At 38.8% G+C, this 15686-nt stretch overlaps 1 protein-coding gene across 2 annotated transcripts in view; it reads left to right on the top strand.

The window, feature by feature from the left end:
• Positions 1-15686, top strand: part of gria4b (glutamate receptor, ionotropic, AMPA 4b) — a 141465-nt gene that overhangs the window by 104007 nt on the left and 21772 nt on the right. For both annotated transcript variants that reach the window (XM_042431021.1, XM_042431023.1), the window contains 2 exons: positions 232-438; positions 8673-9046. In XM_042431021.1, the coding sequence (XP_042286955.1) occupies positions 232-438; positions 8673-9046 (581 nt within the window). The remainder of the gene's footprint in view (positions 1-231; positions 439-8672; positions 9047-15686) is intronic.

Genomic DNA, 15686 nt, shown 5'->3' with positions numbered 1-15686 from the left:
AAAACTGAAGGCACCCTGTAGAGTTTTCTTGAAAACAAACACAGCTATGTTGCTCCATAGCCAAAACTCTGCAGGGTACTTTTATTCTCAACCCTGGTTGATATTAATAAACTGCGCTTATTATTTCATTCTGTTGTCTGTTGATGCATCATTGACTCATTGTGTGACCCCTCATGTCTGTGTGTCTGTCTGTCTGACGTTTTGGTTCAATGGTTATGGTCCCTTGTGTAGGAGGGTCCCTATGTGATGCTTAAGAAGAACTGGGAGATGTACGAGGGCAACGACCAGTACGAAGGCTACTGCGTGGACCTGGCCTCGGAGATCGCCAAACACATCGGCATCAAGTACAAGATCTCCATCGTACCCGATGGGAAGTATGGCGCCAGGGACCCGGAGACGAAGATCTGGAACGGCATGGTCGGGGAGCTGGTGTACGGGGTAAGAACTTTTTGTTTTTGCTCTTTGGTTGACAGGAAGTTGTTCTTCTCGCAGCTCCCTAAGGCACAGTTTTGGACAGAAATTAGCTTTTCATCTAAGCTGACTCATCCCATCCCAAACTTTAATTTTATGCTGTCAGTAAGATTCATGGTACTATTTAGAGACAATAAAGTGTCCTCTTCTAATCTGTTATTGTATTATTATGAACTAAGGCAGCTTGGCTTTTGACAGAAAAATTGGTTTTCAGCTCCCTAAAGTTAGAAATGGCCTGAAATGAGACATGAAAGTCTCAAACTGTAAGCAAAAGTCCATCCAGATGAGATGTATTAAACAGAACAATTTGTTCATCATTTCTTATCTTGATGACCTTGTGAAGGTCACATTAAAGTCATAAACATATGTACTTTACATATCTGAACTTGTTAAAATGGCATTATCAAGTTATAACTCACCATAAATTCCCCCAAAATGCCGGTGTTTATAGCAGGAACAAATAAAAGCTGGTTAAAACATTGAGGGATGCCTCACAAGGTCATTTAAGTACATTTCCACAGCACTTTATCCAAAAACAGTTATGTCATTCTCACCTCTCTGTTGATCTGAGTCTCTCTTTTTCACAGAAATAGTTTTCATTCACTTATTCATTCATTTCACGGTGCAGTTAGTGTTGAGTTTCATTGATGGTAGCTTAAACACCACAATAATGGATGAAATAAAACAGTTTTTGTCAGAGAAAGGAGCAACAAAGTGGTGAGTATGAAACTGTTGTTGCACCAGTGGAAGTAGAGATGTAGAAATGTGTGCAATTTATCAAGACAGCAGGTAAATATGATGGACATGGAGCATTTGCACTTATAAAACAGGAGGTGACAATAAGTCAAAAAGATTCCAGGATATATGAAATGCTTTAGGCTGTCTTCTTATGTTTTGCTACACAAAAAGTCTCTACACAAACAATATTTCTCGATCTTTAGTTGACTTAATCTCTGTCTGAAGAGCTGCTTCTGTGGGTTGTTTTCTGTGTAGATAATTAAACCCATCTGAAAAGAAGTAAACAGGATAGCAGTCTGTGGTGGTATTAATGCTAGTAGAGAGAGGGGAATTACGGCAGCATTAGAGCTGCTGGAGGGGTTAAAGAGGAGAAGTGGAGGTGTGGAGCTTGTTAAAGAATCCTTGAGGTGGCGATTTGGAGGTGAGGTGTCTTTCTGCTGCTGACCTTGTTGTGGCATCAAAGTGGATGCGAGTGTTGGTATGGGATGATGTTGGGATTTCAGGGCCTGAAAAGACCATCAAAGTGAGGAAAGAGAGGCGTTTGTATGTGTGGGTTCCTGTACTTGTATTTTTTAAAAGGACAAAACAGTTGTATGAGGATAGAAGGATAAAGTAAACCATTCAAAGTGGAGATTTTGTCACTTACACTGAATTAAAATTGGATGTAGGTTCAGTTACAGTTAAAATAATGCTCTGATTAGCACATTTTCATAGCTAGAAACAGTGGAACAGTAGTTAATTAACGTTTATCCAGTTCTTAAGTTTGCTTTTCCCAGAAACCATTCTCTGCTTTTTATGTTTACACAAGCAGAAATAGCAATTTTTACACGTAAGACATTAAAGAAACCACAGTCTGTGTGGGTTACTTTGTTTTTCTAGTCCTTTTTTTGTGATGAGCTAATTGGCATTTTCACAAAGTGGCATTTTTCTTGCCTTCGCCTCTTTGGTGCCGCAGAGACTCACTGTGAAGTCGACTGCAACGAGTGCAAGCAGTTCAAGATGTGTCAGGACTGATCAAGCAGTACAGTGCACGCTCGGTATAAAGATTAACCAGGTTGGTCTAAAGCACAGGAACAAAACGTGCAGCTGTGTTCTCTGCTATTTTTTTCTCTTTAACAAGCACTGTGAGTGAAAACACATCCTGTACAAATGTTTTGTTTGGAGTAGAAGGCATGTAGGGAAAAAAGGGGTTGTACAGATTTTATAAATGTGTTATTTTGCTTGCAAAGTAGATGCATCATCAATGTGGTTTTTATGGTACAAGCACAGCGTTTTGTTTTGTTTTTTTATTAGAACCGGGGGCGGATAAATTTATGTATTTTTTCACATCATTGCAATCACCTTCTTTTCTTTTCACCTTCTTTCACTGCACTTCACTCAGCTGTCCCTCACATTTGTTAGATTTATTTACATGGACATCCTGCCCCTCTTACGGTGTACAGTTTGATGTTAAGTAATGATGTGCATTTGTCATTTGTTGGGTAGGGAGAAAGGGAGGAGTTAGGAACATTTGTTTTGATGCATTGGATCTCCTCACTAATACAAATACTGCAGAATCTTTGTTATATAAAGATTAGATTTTAAAAAAGAGGCCTGAATTGAGGCCTGTATTTAGAATAATTGTGTAGCCCAACATTAAACCATGTCACTAACACCTAGAATTTGAATTGTTTCCCGGTGTGACTGATAGTGTTAATCTGTAAAATTACATTTTCATTTGGTCTAAGTGGGTATCACATACAGTTAAAAATGTTGTATTACCAAGACAGAGGAATAGCTATATTAAGAGGACATATATTATGAACTTCACCAGGGAAAACCCCTAAAAATTCAGTTTTTCTCTTTTATTTCCCCTTAAGTAGCGTTAAAGTTGAAAAAGTCATCTTATTCCACACTGTCTTCCAGTATCACTTACTGTTCTGATATTCTTGATATTCTGTATCAGCTTGTCTCATTACAGGACAGTTTTACCAACAATTTAAAGTTTCAGCATAACAAAGTCACTAAAGTCTTTATTCCAAACAGTTAGCTGAATGTGCACTGAATGTTTTTAATAAGTCGTTGCCTCAAATTACAAATTCATGCACTTAGTATACCTTTAATTAATGAATTTGTATCCTTGAATTAATTAATCTGTTAAATTGCTAAATTGTGCTCTGAAATAGTTTTTTGGTTTCATTTAAGATTCATTTCATTGTTATTTTCTTGTGTACTTGATTACATTAAAAAACAAAATGTTGTTCCTCTCAGCCCACAGCAGTGCAACAACAACAAAAAGGATATATATATATATATATATATATATATATATATATATATATATATATATAAATTCCCTTAAAAAACTATAGACATATAAATACTGACAGAAAAAAGTTAGTAATCCTTCAAATTCATACTTTGTCCCCCCAACACTCTTCCAATGAATCACTTGGATTTACAGTTTGATTTTGATTTTGAGGTGATGTGCGAGGATATAATAGTTTTGGTTTGGGCTGTTAAATACTGTCAGTCACATCCACTGACAAAAGTGTTTTTCTCAGAGAAGGAAATGTCAGTTTTGTGTTTTCGAAGGTACAAATTTGTATAGTCATTCAAGGTACAAATGACATATATTAGAGGACCCAAATTACTAAACTGAAGGAACAAAATAAGCATTTTGAGCTCACAAATTATTCATTTGAGGGCATTATTTGTAATTTGAGGGCAGTGAAGGAGAGATTTATGTTCGCTCTTGACATTTATGGGCTCTGTAAAATCAACCTATACAGTTCTGTGCTCTCATTAAGCTAGTTCATCCATAGCAAATTAAGTTTAAGGGCTTTGTGCTGCCAATAGCATACAGGCCATTTCTGTCAGCAGTTGTGCTCTCTGTATAGGCAACTTGGTGTCTGAGATTTGGGATTGATCATCACAGACTAATAGTAATTAATGGATGTTGATTCAGGCACTCCCTGATACACACTATGCATGAATCGGGGAGTGTGTAGCTGCTACTTTGCCCTCTGTAGCCAAACTCAATCAGCTTATTGTGTTTGTTTGTTATATCCATGAACTGTAGAAAGTAGTTGGACAGCAGCTCTCATAATATCAAAGCAACCCATGCTGATCCAGTGTGTTACCTTCTCTCAGGCTGAATCAATATCCTCCTTGGCAGCATATTTAAGATATTGTATAGTCTGTCATTGTCCCCTTGGTGTTCCTTCCCAAGGCCAGCAGTTTCCTCATTCCATACTAACCAAATGTCAGTGCTGTGTGAACAAACCTCTGGCAAACCTTAGCTGCCCTGTCTCCTGCAAAATCTAGTTTGCTTTACCAAATATGGCTTCACACATTTTCAGGTTTAGGTTACTAAGATTCTCCTGACCTCACTATGTGTGTAGGTGTACAGCTATGCAGCAAGCTAAAGACACTTCCAGTAAAGGTTGAAGACAGCAGGTTGCCTCTAAGTTTTTTATTGGAAGCAATTGTGAAATTGTGAAAACAGTATTGGACAACAAATTTAATGACGGTTATTACAAATCAGAAAAAGATACCATAGACAACAGTCAGACCAAAGTTATGTAAAAATGAATTAGTACAGTCAGGAAACTAGATTCACAAAAGTATAAACTAGCTTTAGTTGTCAAATTACGCTAGGAAGAAATGAAAGTATCATCAGTAAAGATCAATGTTCAGTCCTTATAAATATACAGCGATGAAAGTAAAAAGAGTGAAATACTGAACAGTTAGCCCAACAGTAGCAAAACATTAGCACCAGGTAGCTAGCAAAGTGGCTAGCTAGGCTAGCAGTAAGCTAATCATTGAAAAACTAAAGTCTACAAAATCACAAATCAACAATCACAAAACATCTGTAATGAAAGAGTAAATACAGATAGTTATCTAACATGGGAATTTGCAGAGTAGACAAAAGATCAGATAAAAATAGGATCAAAGGAAGAGGAGCTGCAGGGAGCTGCAATTTTTCTGGATAAAAAGCACTATAATGTTTACATAGAATGTTGATATTTAGGCTATAATCACTGCTAGACGCTCAAAAGAGGAGTGTGTATGTATTAGGCTTACAGTACATGAACTGAATTACTTGGTGGAAAATAATTCATCGTCATAAGGAATTGTAAAAACTCATGTTTGTCAAGCATGGATTTGGCTTATTTTATGTTAATACGTGGAGACATCCCGATATAATATCATTTAATGTACATGAAATGTTTTTTACATTGTGGAAATGACTTTTTCTGTCTATGTCCCCATCATTTTAGCTTTTCTTTTGCTTCAGGTCAGAACACAACTCGCTCACTTTGAAATACTGAAAGAAAATCAAGGGCATTGTCCACAAGGCCACCAAATGATTATATTATTTTATCAGATTATATTATATCATTGTACTAATTATACTATTGTATTATTATCCTATTCACTACTCACTTTTATGTATTTTTTTTATTTATTATTTACTATATTATACTACTATTTATACTACATATACTATTTACTACTATTAATCAAATATTATTATTATTATATTACTCTTATAATATTATAATATACTCATACCTTATTGTATTTATAGGCTATTAATAATAATAATATGCTATACCGCTGTACTATACTGTATACCATTGCCTGGCAGCTCCATCTTCAGCATCCTTCTCCCAATATAACCAGTATCTTTCCTCCGCACATGTCCAAACTATCTCAATCTCGCTTCTTTCGTTTTTTCTCCAAAACTGAGAAATCCTGTCCATCATCGTCACTATCAACAAAAATCTTAGCATCTTCAACTCTGCCACCTCCAGCTCTGCCTCTTGTCTTCTTGTCAGCGCCACCGCCTCCAAACCATACAACATATCTGGTCTCACTACCCTCTTGTAAACCTTCTCTTTCACTCTTGCTGGTACTCTTCTGTCGCAAATTACTCCTGACACTCTCCTCCAACCACTCCACCCTGCCTGCACTCTCTTCTTCACCTGTCTTCCGCACTCCCCGTTACTTTGAACTGTTGATCTCAAGTATTTAAACTCATCCACCTTCGTCACCTCTACTCTTTGCGTCCTCACCATTTCACTGTCCTCCATCCCATTCATGCACATATATTCCGTCTTGCTCCTACTGATTTTCATTCCTCTTCTCTCCGGTGAATACCTCCACCTCTCCAGGCTCTCCTGAACCTGCTCCCTACTCTCACTACAGATCACGTCATCCGCGAACATCATAGTCCACGGAGACTCCTGCCTGATCTCGTCTGTCAACCTGTCCATCACCATTGCAAACAAAAAAGGGTTTCAGAGCCGATCCTTGATGTAATCCCACCTCCACCTTGAACTCATCCTTCACTCCAACCGCACTGCTCACCACTGTCACACTGTCCCTGTACATATCCTGTACTGCTCTCAAAGTACTCCTTCCACCTTCCTAACACGCTCTCCTCGCTAGTCAGCACATTTCACCCTAACCTGCTGCACTCAATTTCACAGTTAAAATAGCAAAGAGAAAAGTGAATGTTTGCACTTTGGCACTGGTTGCACTTTATTGTTTGATATACTGTGTATGTATAATTATGCCAATAGGGGTTGCTATAGCGACGGGGTGTTCAACTGAAACCAATTGCTGGTGGCAGAACGAAGTATTAAGGTTATGGATTGGGAAAGATGGTGGTTTTGGTTCAGTATTGAACAAAAATCAACACATTTTGTCCAGTGCTTCAAGTCAGCGCTGCCTTTTTCAGTGTTTAACCAAGACCATTAACGGCCTAAACATAACCATGAAAACATTACTTTAGTTACCAAAAGCCGATACTGTAGGAAATTAATTTAATAAAAATTGTGTAGATTAGATGTAGTTCAGTGAACACTTTGCAGATACAGTCAATATAAACATGATTGATTAAAAATATAATACAGACAGCTGTGCATTTGCAACAGAACAAATCAATGAAAATTATTTGTACAGTATGTGAACATAGATTTTATTGTACAGTATTGGGGAATTAAACTTGAAAAGAATGTTGTTCAAGATAAACAAACAGCAAGCAGTCGGTTATTTATACTTTATTTATGATGTTATGGTCATTAATAATTTGGTAGAATAGACGAATAGCACCACTACCATGAATAGATGAATTTTTAACTAATCAAAGTCTGAGGACCAAAACATTGTAAATAAAGTGAGTAAAATCCATTAATAATGTGCGTGATTTGTTTTCATTTATGTGACTTTTTGAATCAATGCATCTGTCTTTAAGACTTTCTAGTGTACAATGAAAGAAAATATTCCATAACTGCTACTTCAAGGTTACTTTAAGTGTACAAGTTTCAAGCTGTTAAGAACAAGATTTGTGTTAAAGACCTAATTTAGGACCAAAAAGGAGAGAATGAAAAATGGCAGTAGAAGGTTTTCACAAGTATAGTAATACCTGAATGTGTGTGAGTTTATGTGTTTGAGAATATATGTTGTGCACCAGTGTGTATGTGTGTGTTTACAGATAGTTAGGACTGCACTACAGAGTGTGTGATTGGGGGCATAGGGGAAGCTGGCAGCTATTTCTCCAGCGTTCATGGGAACGTCTGAGGACATGGAAGCTGTCAGCACTTTCCTGTCTAAGACTTTGCTTAGAGACCATTCATTTCTTCCCGGCTCTCCCTGAAAAGCCCCTCACTACCACAAAAGCTCTGCCTCCTTTTAACCTGCCATGTATTTTAGCGCACTCTAAATGCCCCAAGGCTGTCATCTTAGTACATTTTGCTGAGGATGAAAGAACTTAAATCTCTTTCATTTTCTTTTCCCTCGTCCCTGTTTTCTCCTCTCCTACCTCCTTAAGTGTCAGATGGTCGTAATGAAACTTTAAATTCTTGCTGATATTAAGCCCTTTGCTCCCGAGCCAAGGCAGACAAGGTCACAAGTGTTGCTAAGTCACTAACTGTAATCTGGTTTGTGGATTTTCAGCAAGCCAGTATGCACTTTTCCACAGCTGCATCCCATTTTTGCCTTCCTGTGCTGTAAGCATATTTCTCTGACACATTATTTTATCCTCCCTGCTGATTCTCCCAGAGTTTGAGCTATAAGCCTCTCAGCATTAGAGAGGGTTTCAGAATTTCTTTTTCAATTTCTTTTCTTTTTCTTTTTGTCTTAACTTGATCACTCTGAGATATGTCCCACCGCTGTCTAAACTTGATTGCTGTGAGATTTGTTCAGTGAAGGGGGAAATTCAGATGAAATGAAATGAGCTGCGGGGAAAAGAGACAGGGCAATTGTTGTTGCTTTGTTTTCTGATGGCTGGCTGGCTATTGGCCTTCGGGATGTCATATCTGTGACTAAGTGATGTTTGATTGTTGCATGGCCCAGCTCAGAGAGATGATCCATCATTTGGGTTTGTTTATCTGTCATCATTTGGATTTAGAGTTCAGTACTTTCTCTCAGAGGGGCTCACTCGGATGGCTAATCAAATCCCTCTTCACCCACAGAAAGCGGAAATCGCTGTGGCCCCTTTGACTATCACGTTGGTCCGGGAGGAGGTGATTGACTTCTCCAAGCCCTTCATGTCGCTGGGCATTTCCATCATGATCAAGAAACCCCAAAAGTCCAAACCCGGGGTGTTCTCCTTCCTGGACCCACTGGCCTACGAGATCTGGATGTGCATCGTGTTTGCCTATATCGGCGTGAGCGTGGTGCTCTTCCTGGTCAGCCGCTTCAGCCCGTACGAATGGCACACCGAGGAGCCCGAAGAGGGCACCGACGGTCCGCCAAGCGACCAGCCCCCCAATGAATTTGGTATCTTCAACTCCCTCTGGTTCTCCCTGGGCGCCTTCATGCAACAGGGCTGCGACATCTCCCCCAGGTAAGACACACTGTCATTAAACTGTCAGGGAGATTCATCTCAAAAAAGTTACTTGATCTTTGCTGCAAAGCTCTTCTCAAGCTGGGGACACATTACATGACCTCTAGGCCAATTATAATCACAATGTGCCATCACATCTGACTGGATTGTATCCGTGTTAGTTTGGACGATCCTACAGATGACTTTCTGCTTGCTCTGTTTCAGTATTCAGTAATTAAATCCCTCACCAAGACCTTCATCATTATTTCAAACATGTTTGATTGACACAAAACAAAAACAAATCTTCACACCCTCCTGTGACAAGTATAACACATGAGTGTTTTATTCAGTCTTAAATGTTCTTAGTCATGTTTAATTGTCGTCAGAACCACCAGTAGTCTCATATTTTCAGATTCTGTATAACACAAGGTGGAAAACAATCATCTGTGCTGAGTGTACGAGTGTAGCATGAATCATTTTTACATCTTCCCAGTCCAAACAGTTGTGTCGTGTGTCCTCAGAGTGAGTCACAACTGACATTCAAATTCAACTGCAGCGTCCATCATAAATCATGGAAAAAGTGTCCAATTTTCACCCTTTGTGGCTTTTCTTATAGACTCTAATATAGATCGTTCTTGGCACTCAACAGCTGAACTACAATTATGGTGATATTGCAATATGACCATAATTGGTCACCATAATAACCATAACAGTATAACTACAGTATATAACTTTATTTACTTAATTACTTTAATATATGTATATATATATGTATATATGTATATATACATATATATATATATATTATGTGAAAATCTCATAATTTAGTAATTGTCAGACTTTAAAGGGGTACTCCAGTAATTTTAAAAATTGGTCAAAATATCCTGACTTTAAGTCCTATGTATGGATTAAGTTTTACAAATGCTGGATCCTACAATTCCCATAAACGCAACTCAGCAGTAGCCTTTATTGGACATTCCCTGGCAAGTAAATGCCCACATATTTCAAACTCCACTCCCATAATTATGTGTAATGCAGGTTTTCTGTTAAATATTCTCCAAGTTAAAAAGTCTCCGCGCCCAACCCATATTAACCCCTGAGGGGTTATTTTCTCATTTTCTCAGACTTGTTAAAGCTCAAGTTGGCACCGTCACAGACTGAGTAAACTGACCTTCATTCATAGAATTGGTGGATTGCCCCTTTAGCTGTGTTGTGCTAAGCGTTGACCTAATTTAAGATTTTGAATTATATAGTTCTGTGTTGGTTAAGAAGATTGTATGGCCATAAAGATGAAAACAAAAGGGCTTTGTGGTTGAAGGAATAGTTAAAGATTTGGGACAGTGAGATTATACATCTATATGAACCTCATATCTGTTCAAAAAGAGTGGAGCTGGACTTGGTACACTGTTAGCTTAGCTTAGCATAAAGACTGCATAAACAGCTACCAACACCTCTATATCTCACTAATAAATATGTAGTATCTCATTTCTTTAATCTGTACACAATCAGAAATGTAAATGTAAATGACCATTTATGATTTAAGGGGGAGTAACATGCTGTAACTACATCATGATGAACTGTTTGTCCGTCCACCAAGTATTTCAGGAAGCTGCGCACAGTCACCATGCCTAGCTGTTGTTCCTAAAGAGATAGTTTCTGCACATAATTCCCCCCAAAACCATCAATATTGTGTTGATGTTTCTGTTTGTGTATAGGTTAAACAAGAGTCTACTGCAAGATTCTGCTGAAAATGCTATACTGATTTTAAAGTTTGCCAGTGTCACCATCTTAGTTTAGCATGTTAGCATGCTAACATTAGCACTAAACATAAAGTACAGCTGAGAATAATGGGAATGTCATTTGATTTTTAGTACTAAGTATAGGACAAATAAAAATTTTAACATTATGTTGTTACTAGAGAAAGAATAAGGAGATCACCAAAGTTTTTACAATTAGTGGTAGGGCTAGAGGAAAAGTCGGGCTCACCAATGTCAGTAGGCTTCATTCTCTCAGGACTATGACTGTTTTTAAAAAATTTCATGGCAATCCATCCAATAATTGTTGAGATGTTTCAGTTAACTTGTGAGCTTAAAGTTGTTGGTTGGCATTTTTTTGAATTATAGACACACCAGCAAGTTTCCCCCTGTTTCCAGTTTTTATGCTAAGCTAAGCTAAACACATCCTGTCTCCAGCTCCTTATTTAACCTACAGACATGAGATTGATATCAATCTTTTCATATCATTTCTGGAAAGAAAGCAAATAAACATATTTCGCAAAATGCTGGACTATTCCTTTAAACTTACATTTTGACATTTTTCATCTACCATTGATGATATAAAATACCTCAATGTACCAATTGTAACCTAGTTGTATTATTCAAGTAAATTACTGCATCCTGCTGTGTATCAGTGGTAATTTGCATGGATACTGTAGTTCACAAGCATAATGTAGAGGAAGTATCAGGTACTGTTCTATTATTTGTTCTCAGTTTTAGCTACAGTCTCATCTGTTGCAGTGTTTGCTACTCATGCTGTGTGCATACCTGTATGTGTGTGTGCAGATGCAGTGTATGAATGTATCTCTGCTAGTATTGATTTTTTGTCTCTCTCCCTCTTCCCCAGCCATATTGTTCTTCACTGTCTGACTTGCATACACTGTGTTGTCTGCTTGTAAGGGAATTAGGTTGTCTCAGTGTCTGTCAGCTTCAGCAGTTGTGGCTTTGCACTCGTGCACCTCATGTCTGTGTATTTTGAGCTCTGGTTGACATTAGTGACCATGGTTCTGGTTCCATATTATGAAAACCTGTGTGACTCATTAAGAGTATACTGTCAAGGTGTCGTCTTTCACCGTGTCTGTAACTTCTCTTCCCTTTGTCCAAATTACCTCAAACCCAGCATCCCTTGGGCTTCAGACCAGCGGGCTGGTGTCTAGTGAGCATGGCGTACTTTGGTGGAAGGGTGGAGAATTGGGGCTTGTACAGTTTACTGTCTGTTTATGTTCTCCTCCAGCCTTTAAAAGGGCTGATTGTCTTTGTTTTTCAACCAAAGATCAGGCTTCCTGTCCGTCATCACACACTGACATTCCCTCTGCTGACATCTGCCTGTTATGGTGAAAACTATAGACTGGTAAAGCCTGCAGTTTTTAATGGTTTGTCACTTTCTGCAAAGCCTTTTTTCGCTGTCCGAATGGCTTTGTCAAGCTTAAAGTTCCAGCAGATGGATTGTTTGGGTTATTTTAAGCTACTGCTAATATGGCTCCTATAGTTATTTTAAGTCTTTCATATAATACTTCTTTTATCTGCCTTAATCCCTTATGGATCTTGTACTATAATAGAGTTGGTAAGATTTTAGGAGATGAAAGGAGGACCAAACCAGCCTGTATCTTTCAGCCTCCCCCACACCAGAGGAGAACTGAGAAACATACAAGATGGAGGATCATTAGAGCGCCTTCGAAATTATAGCCCGGCCTCACGTAAGCAACCTATAGATAGTAGGTCCTGTGACTGTGATTAAGTACACTCATTTAAGGAGTACACTTGCTTTGTTCACATGTGCACAGACCACCCCCACCCACCGCCATAACCACCCCTGCCCGCCACATCTCTGCCTGTGTACCGCAGATAAGGACTTCAGAGCCGCACAACAATGTCGGCATCAGAATGAAAAGTCTACATTTCAACCTTCTATGTCTCTGACTGTGGTCCCCGCTGCATTCCACCTGTCACTGCTAATCCCATGGGCCTCTCCCAATCCATCAGCACAGAGCCCCGGAGCTCAGGAGCGCTTCCACTCCAGTTTAGCCTGACAGGGCAACATGCAAATCCCTTCACACAGGGGAGATTAGACGCCGTGGAGGGAGTGACAAGGGCAGAGGTGAATGGGACGAATTTGGGGCGAGGGCCGCAGTGCTCGCTCATGTGTTACAGTTGGGAGCTGGCTGGACTGTGAAACTTAGTCTGCATGCATCACAGTCTCTGAAACTTTTGAGGGTGTCATATTAATCCTAAAACACAGATTACTCGTTCATCCAACAGAAAATGATTAAACAATAGAACTGCAAACTATACATATAATTTTCCCTGTTCCCTGTTTTTCGGTTAGGTTTAGGTTCATTCCAGAAGATTGTTAGTTTTGGTGGATTTGGTCACATCCATGGTGACCAGCGGTCCCATTGTGTCAGTTTTAATAAAATTCCCAGAGTTTATAAGAACTGGAAGACAGAAATTGTCTCGTCTTGCAGAAATTCACCGGAGGAAAAAGATCTTAAAAGCTACAAATTCAGACAAGCTAGTGAGGTTGAACCATAAACTGAAGAGCTTCGAGCGTTTTATTTGGAAGATAATCAAGTTGTAGAACAAGATTAGCCAGCGGTTTGTAATCTGAGAAAAATCATTTTATATTTAAAAAAAAAGATAAAAAAGAAAATAAAGGGACACACATAAAGCCTATTAGCTGCTTACAAAGTAAAAGCGATAGAAAAAGAGTAGCCACTTGTCACAAGAAGCCTTTGGGGGGGACACTGCTAGGCTGCACGTAAAAGTTGAGATTTGATCAAAATCTCAAATCTGACTTGCATGCTAAAAGCTAAAGTAAGTGTCAATTTTGGTTTTCCAAAGTATGGATTTTAGCCAGCATTACAGGCAAAATTGAATAGCCAGGGTTTTTGACTGGACCTCATTGTTTCTCTGCACATCATTGAGGGAAGCATCTATTGCTCTGGCTTTGAAAGACTCGTCCTGGTGCTAAAGGCACATAGCATTACTAGTTAGCCTGTTAGCCAATTTCTGTTTGGGGGATTACTTTGTTTTGTCTGGCGCTAAACAATTCATAGCAAGTGACGCTAAGAGCATTAATTGAGGAAATATGTCAATTTAAGAGCTGTTATTCCTGTAAGTCGACTTACAACTACTTGTAAACCTGCAATTGACCAAACTCATCAAGGTTTGTTGCCATTTGCTGGTCATTTGTGATGGATGTAGCTACTTATAGCTAGCTAGCTATGTAGTAAGATGATGTCACTATTCTATCAAAGATATGTTTGAGTAGTTTGGTTTATATACAGATGACAATGAGTCAGTTGTTGCTCAGTTGAACAATTATAAAGCCAAAGGATCTCTTATCAAGGTATCTACTTGACTCTTAACAACAGAATAAACTGAGAAGGAAATAAAAGGGGGAAAAAAGGAGAAAAGGTAACAAACATAGAGATATCACCATTCTTAATCCCACTTGCAAAGCTCTGATTGGTTGATTGTTTTCCCAACGGGGAAACAGCCATCAGTGAGCACAGCAACAGATCGGTTTTAATCGCTGCACAATTTGAAGATGTGGGCGGTGATTCAGAAATCTGGAAGCAGTTTAGGTAACTGTTTGCACAGATGATTACACAGAAATGATTACAAATGAGATTTTATGTTACAGGAGAACAAAATGATCTATAAGATACCACTAGTGGCTAATGGGCTAAAGCTACAGCAACTCCAGACCTCCCTACATTTTACTTTTTGCTAAACTAGTTCAAACTACTTTCTATTTCTAGTTCTATCTCCTTTGTGTGATTCGGTCCGCTTAGAGAAATGTAATTCTCCCACTCCTCATGCAGACAGTTTTTTTTTTATTTCACTAATTTCATGACACAGCTCAAACAGGAAAGGCAGAGGTTGAAATAGCTCACAACATCTTCCTCTCCTTCTCTCTCTCTCTCTCTTAATAAGGGTTAATACCCCCTTCTGCTCCCTCGAGGCAGCCCATAATAATTAATTCAGTGATTAATATCCGGGTTTCCAATGGTAATGTCTCCGTGGAAACAGGAGAAGAGGGGAGCTTAAATGAAATGGTGACACGATAGTCTTTTTAATTGACTACAAATCCCAGATGAATAGAACTTAAGTTATTCTGGTATTTTCTGTTGAGACTGCAGGATGTCACGTAACTCTATCACAGGTCAGAAAATATCAACATAAATATCAAGGCAGCTGTTTGACACTCCATGCAGGTGTACTTTCATGGCTGTTCCAGGTGTTTTCAGTCACTTCTCCCTCATTGCTTCATGTGGATTATCTTTGTCTCTTTTGCTGAGTCACAGTCACCACAAATCTCTGTCGGGCTAATAAGAATGCTGTGATTAGTCCTGATTATCTCCGAGTGTGTGCATACTGATGGCACATTTCCTGAATGCCTCACATGAAACATAACTTTTAATCTGAGTTGTGAATTTAGGCCAACAAAAGCTGCATCTCATAAGGAGGAATGACTTTCAAGTGTTCTATCTATCTGTAAGATTCCCATTATTCATTAATCCAGTGCCAATTAGCTTTTGTTATCCAGCGAACACACTGTCCAGCTGTTCAGCTGCACTGCTTATTGCATTTGTCAGCCAGGCTTGTCCTTCTTCACACTCGGTTGATTTGTCGCAATATTTTTGCAAATTGCGGGTGCTGCTAGAGCCTCTGATTGCATCTATATACAGCCGTGTCTATAGCTTCAAAGTCAAGAGCCAATTTAGTGTTTCCTGCTTTGATATTGTGGTAGCGAGCACTAATTAGGTAGCATTAATCACAAACAAACATCTCCAGCTGCCATTGAAATATATACTTGTGTAACCACAAAAGGACATTTTAGTGCAGTGGTTCATCCTTTGTTGTTTGTGAGAGTTTGTTTT

This window comes from Thunnus maccoyii, chromosome 13 (genome assembly GCF_910596095.1).
Source record: "Thunnus maccoyii chromosome 13, fThuMac1.1, whole genome shotgun sequence".
Lineage (NCBI taxonomy): Eukaryota > Metazoa > Chordata > Actinopteri > Scombriformes > Scombridae > Thunnus > Thunnus maccoyii.
The sequence above is the reverse complement of the archived record's forward strand: the minus strand, read 5'-3'. Positions and strand labels throughout refer to the sequence as shown.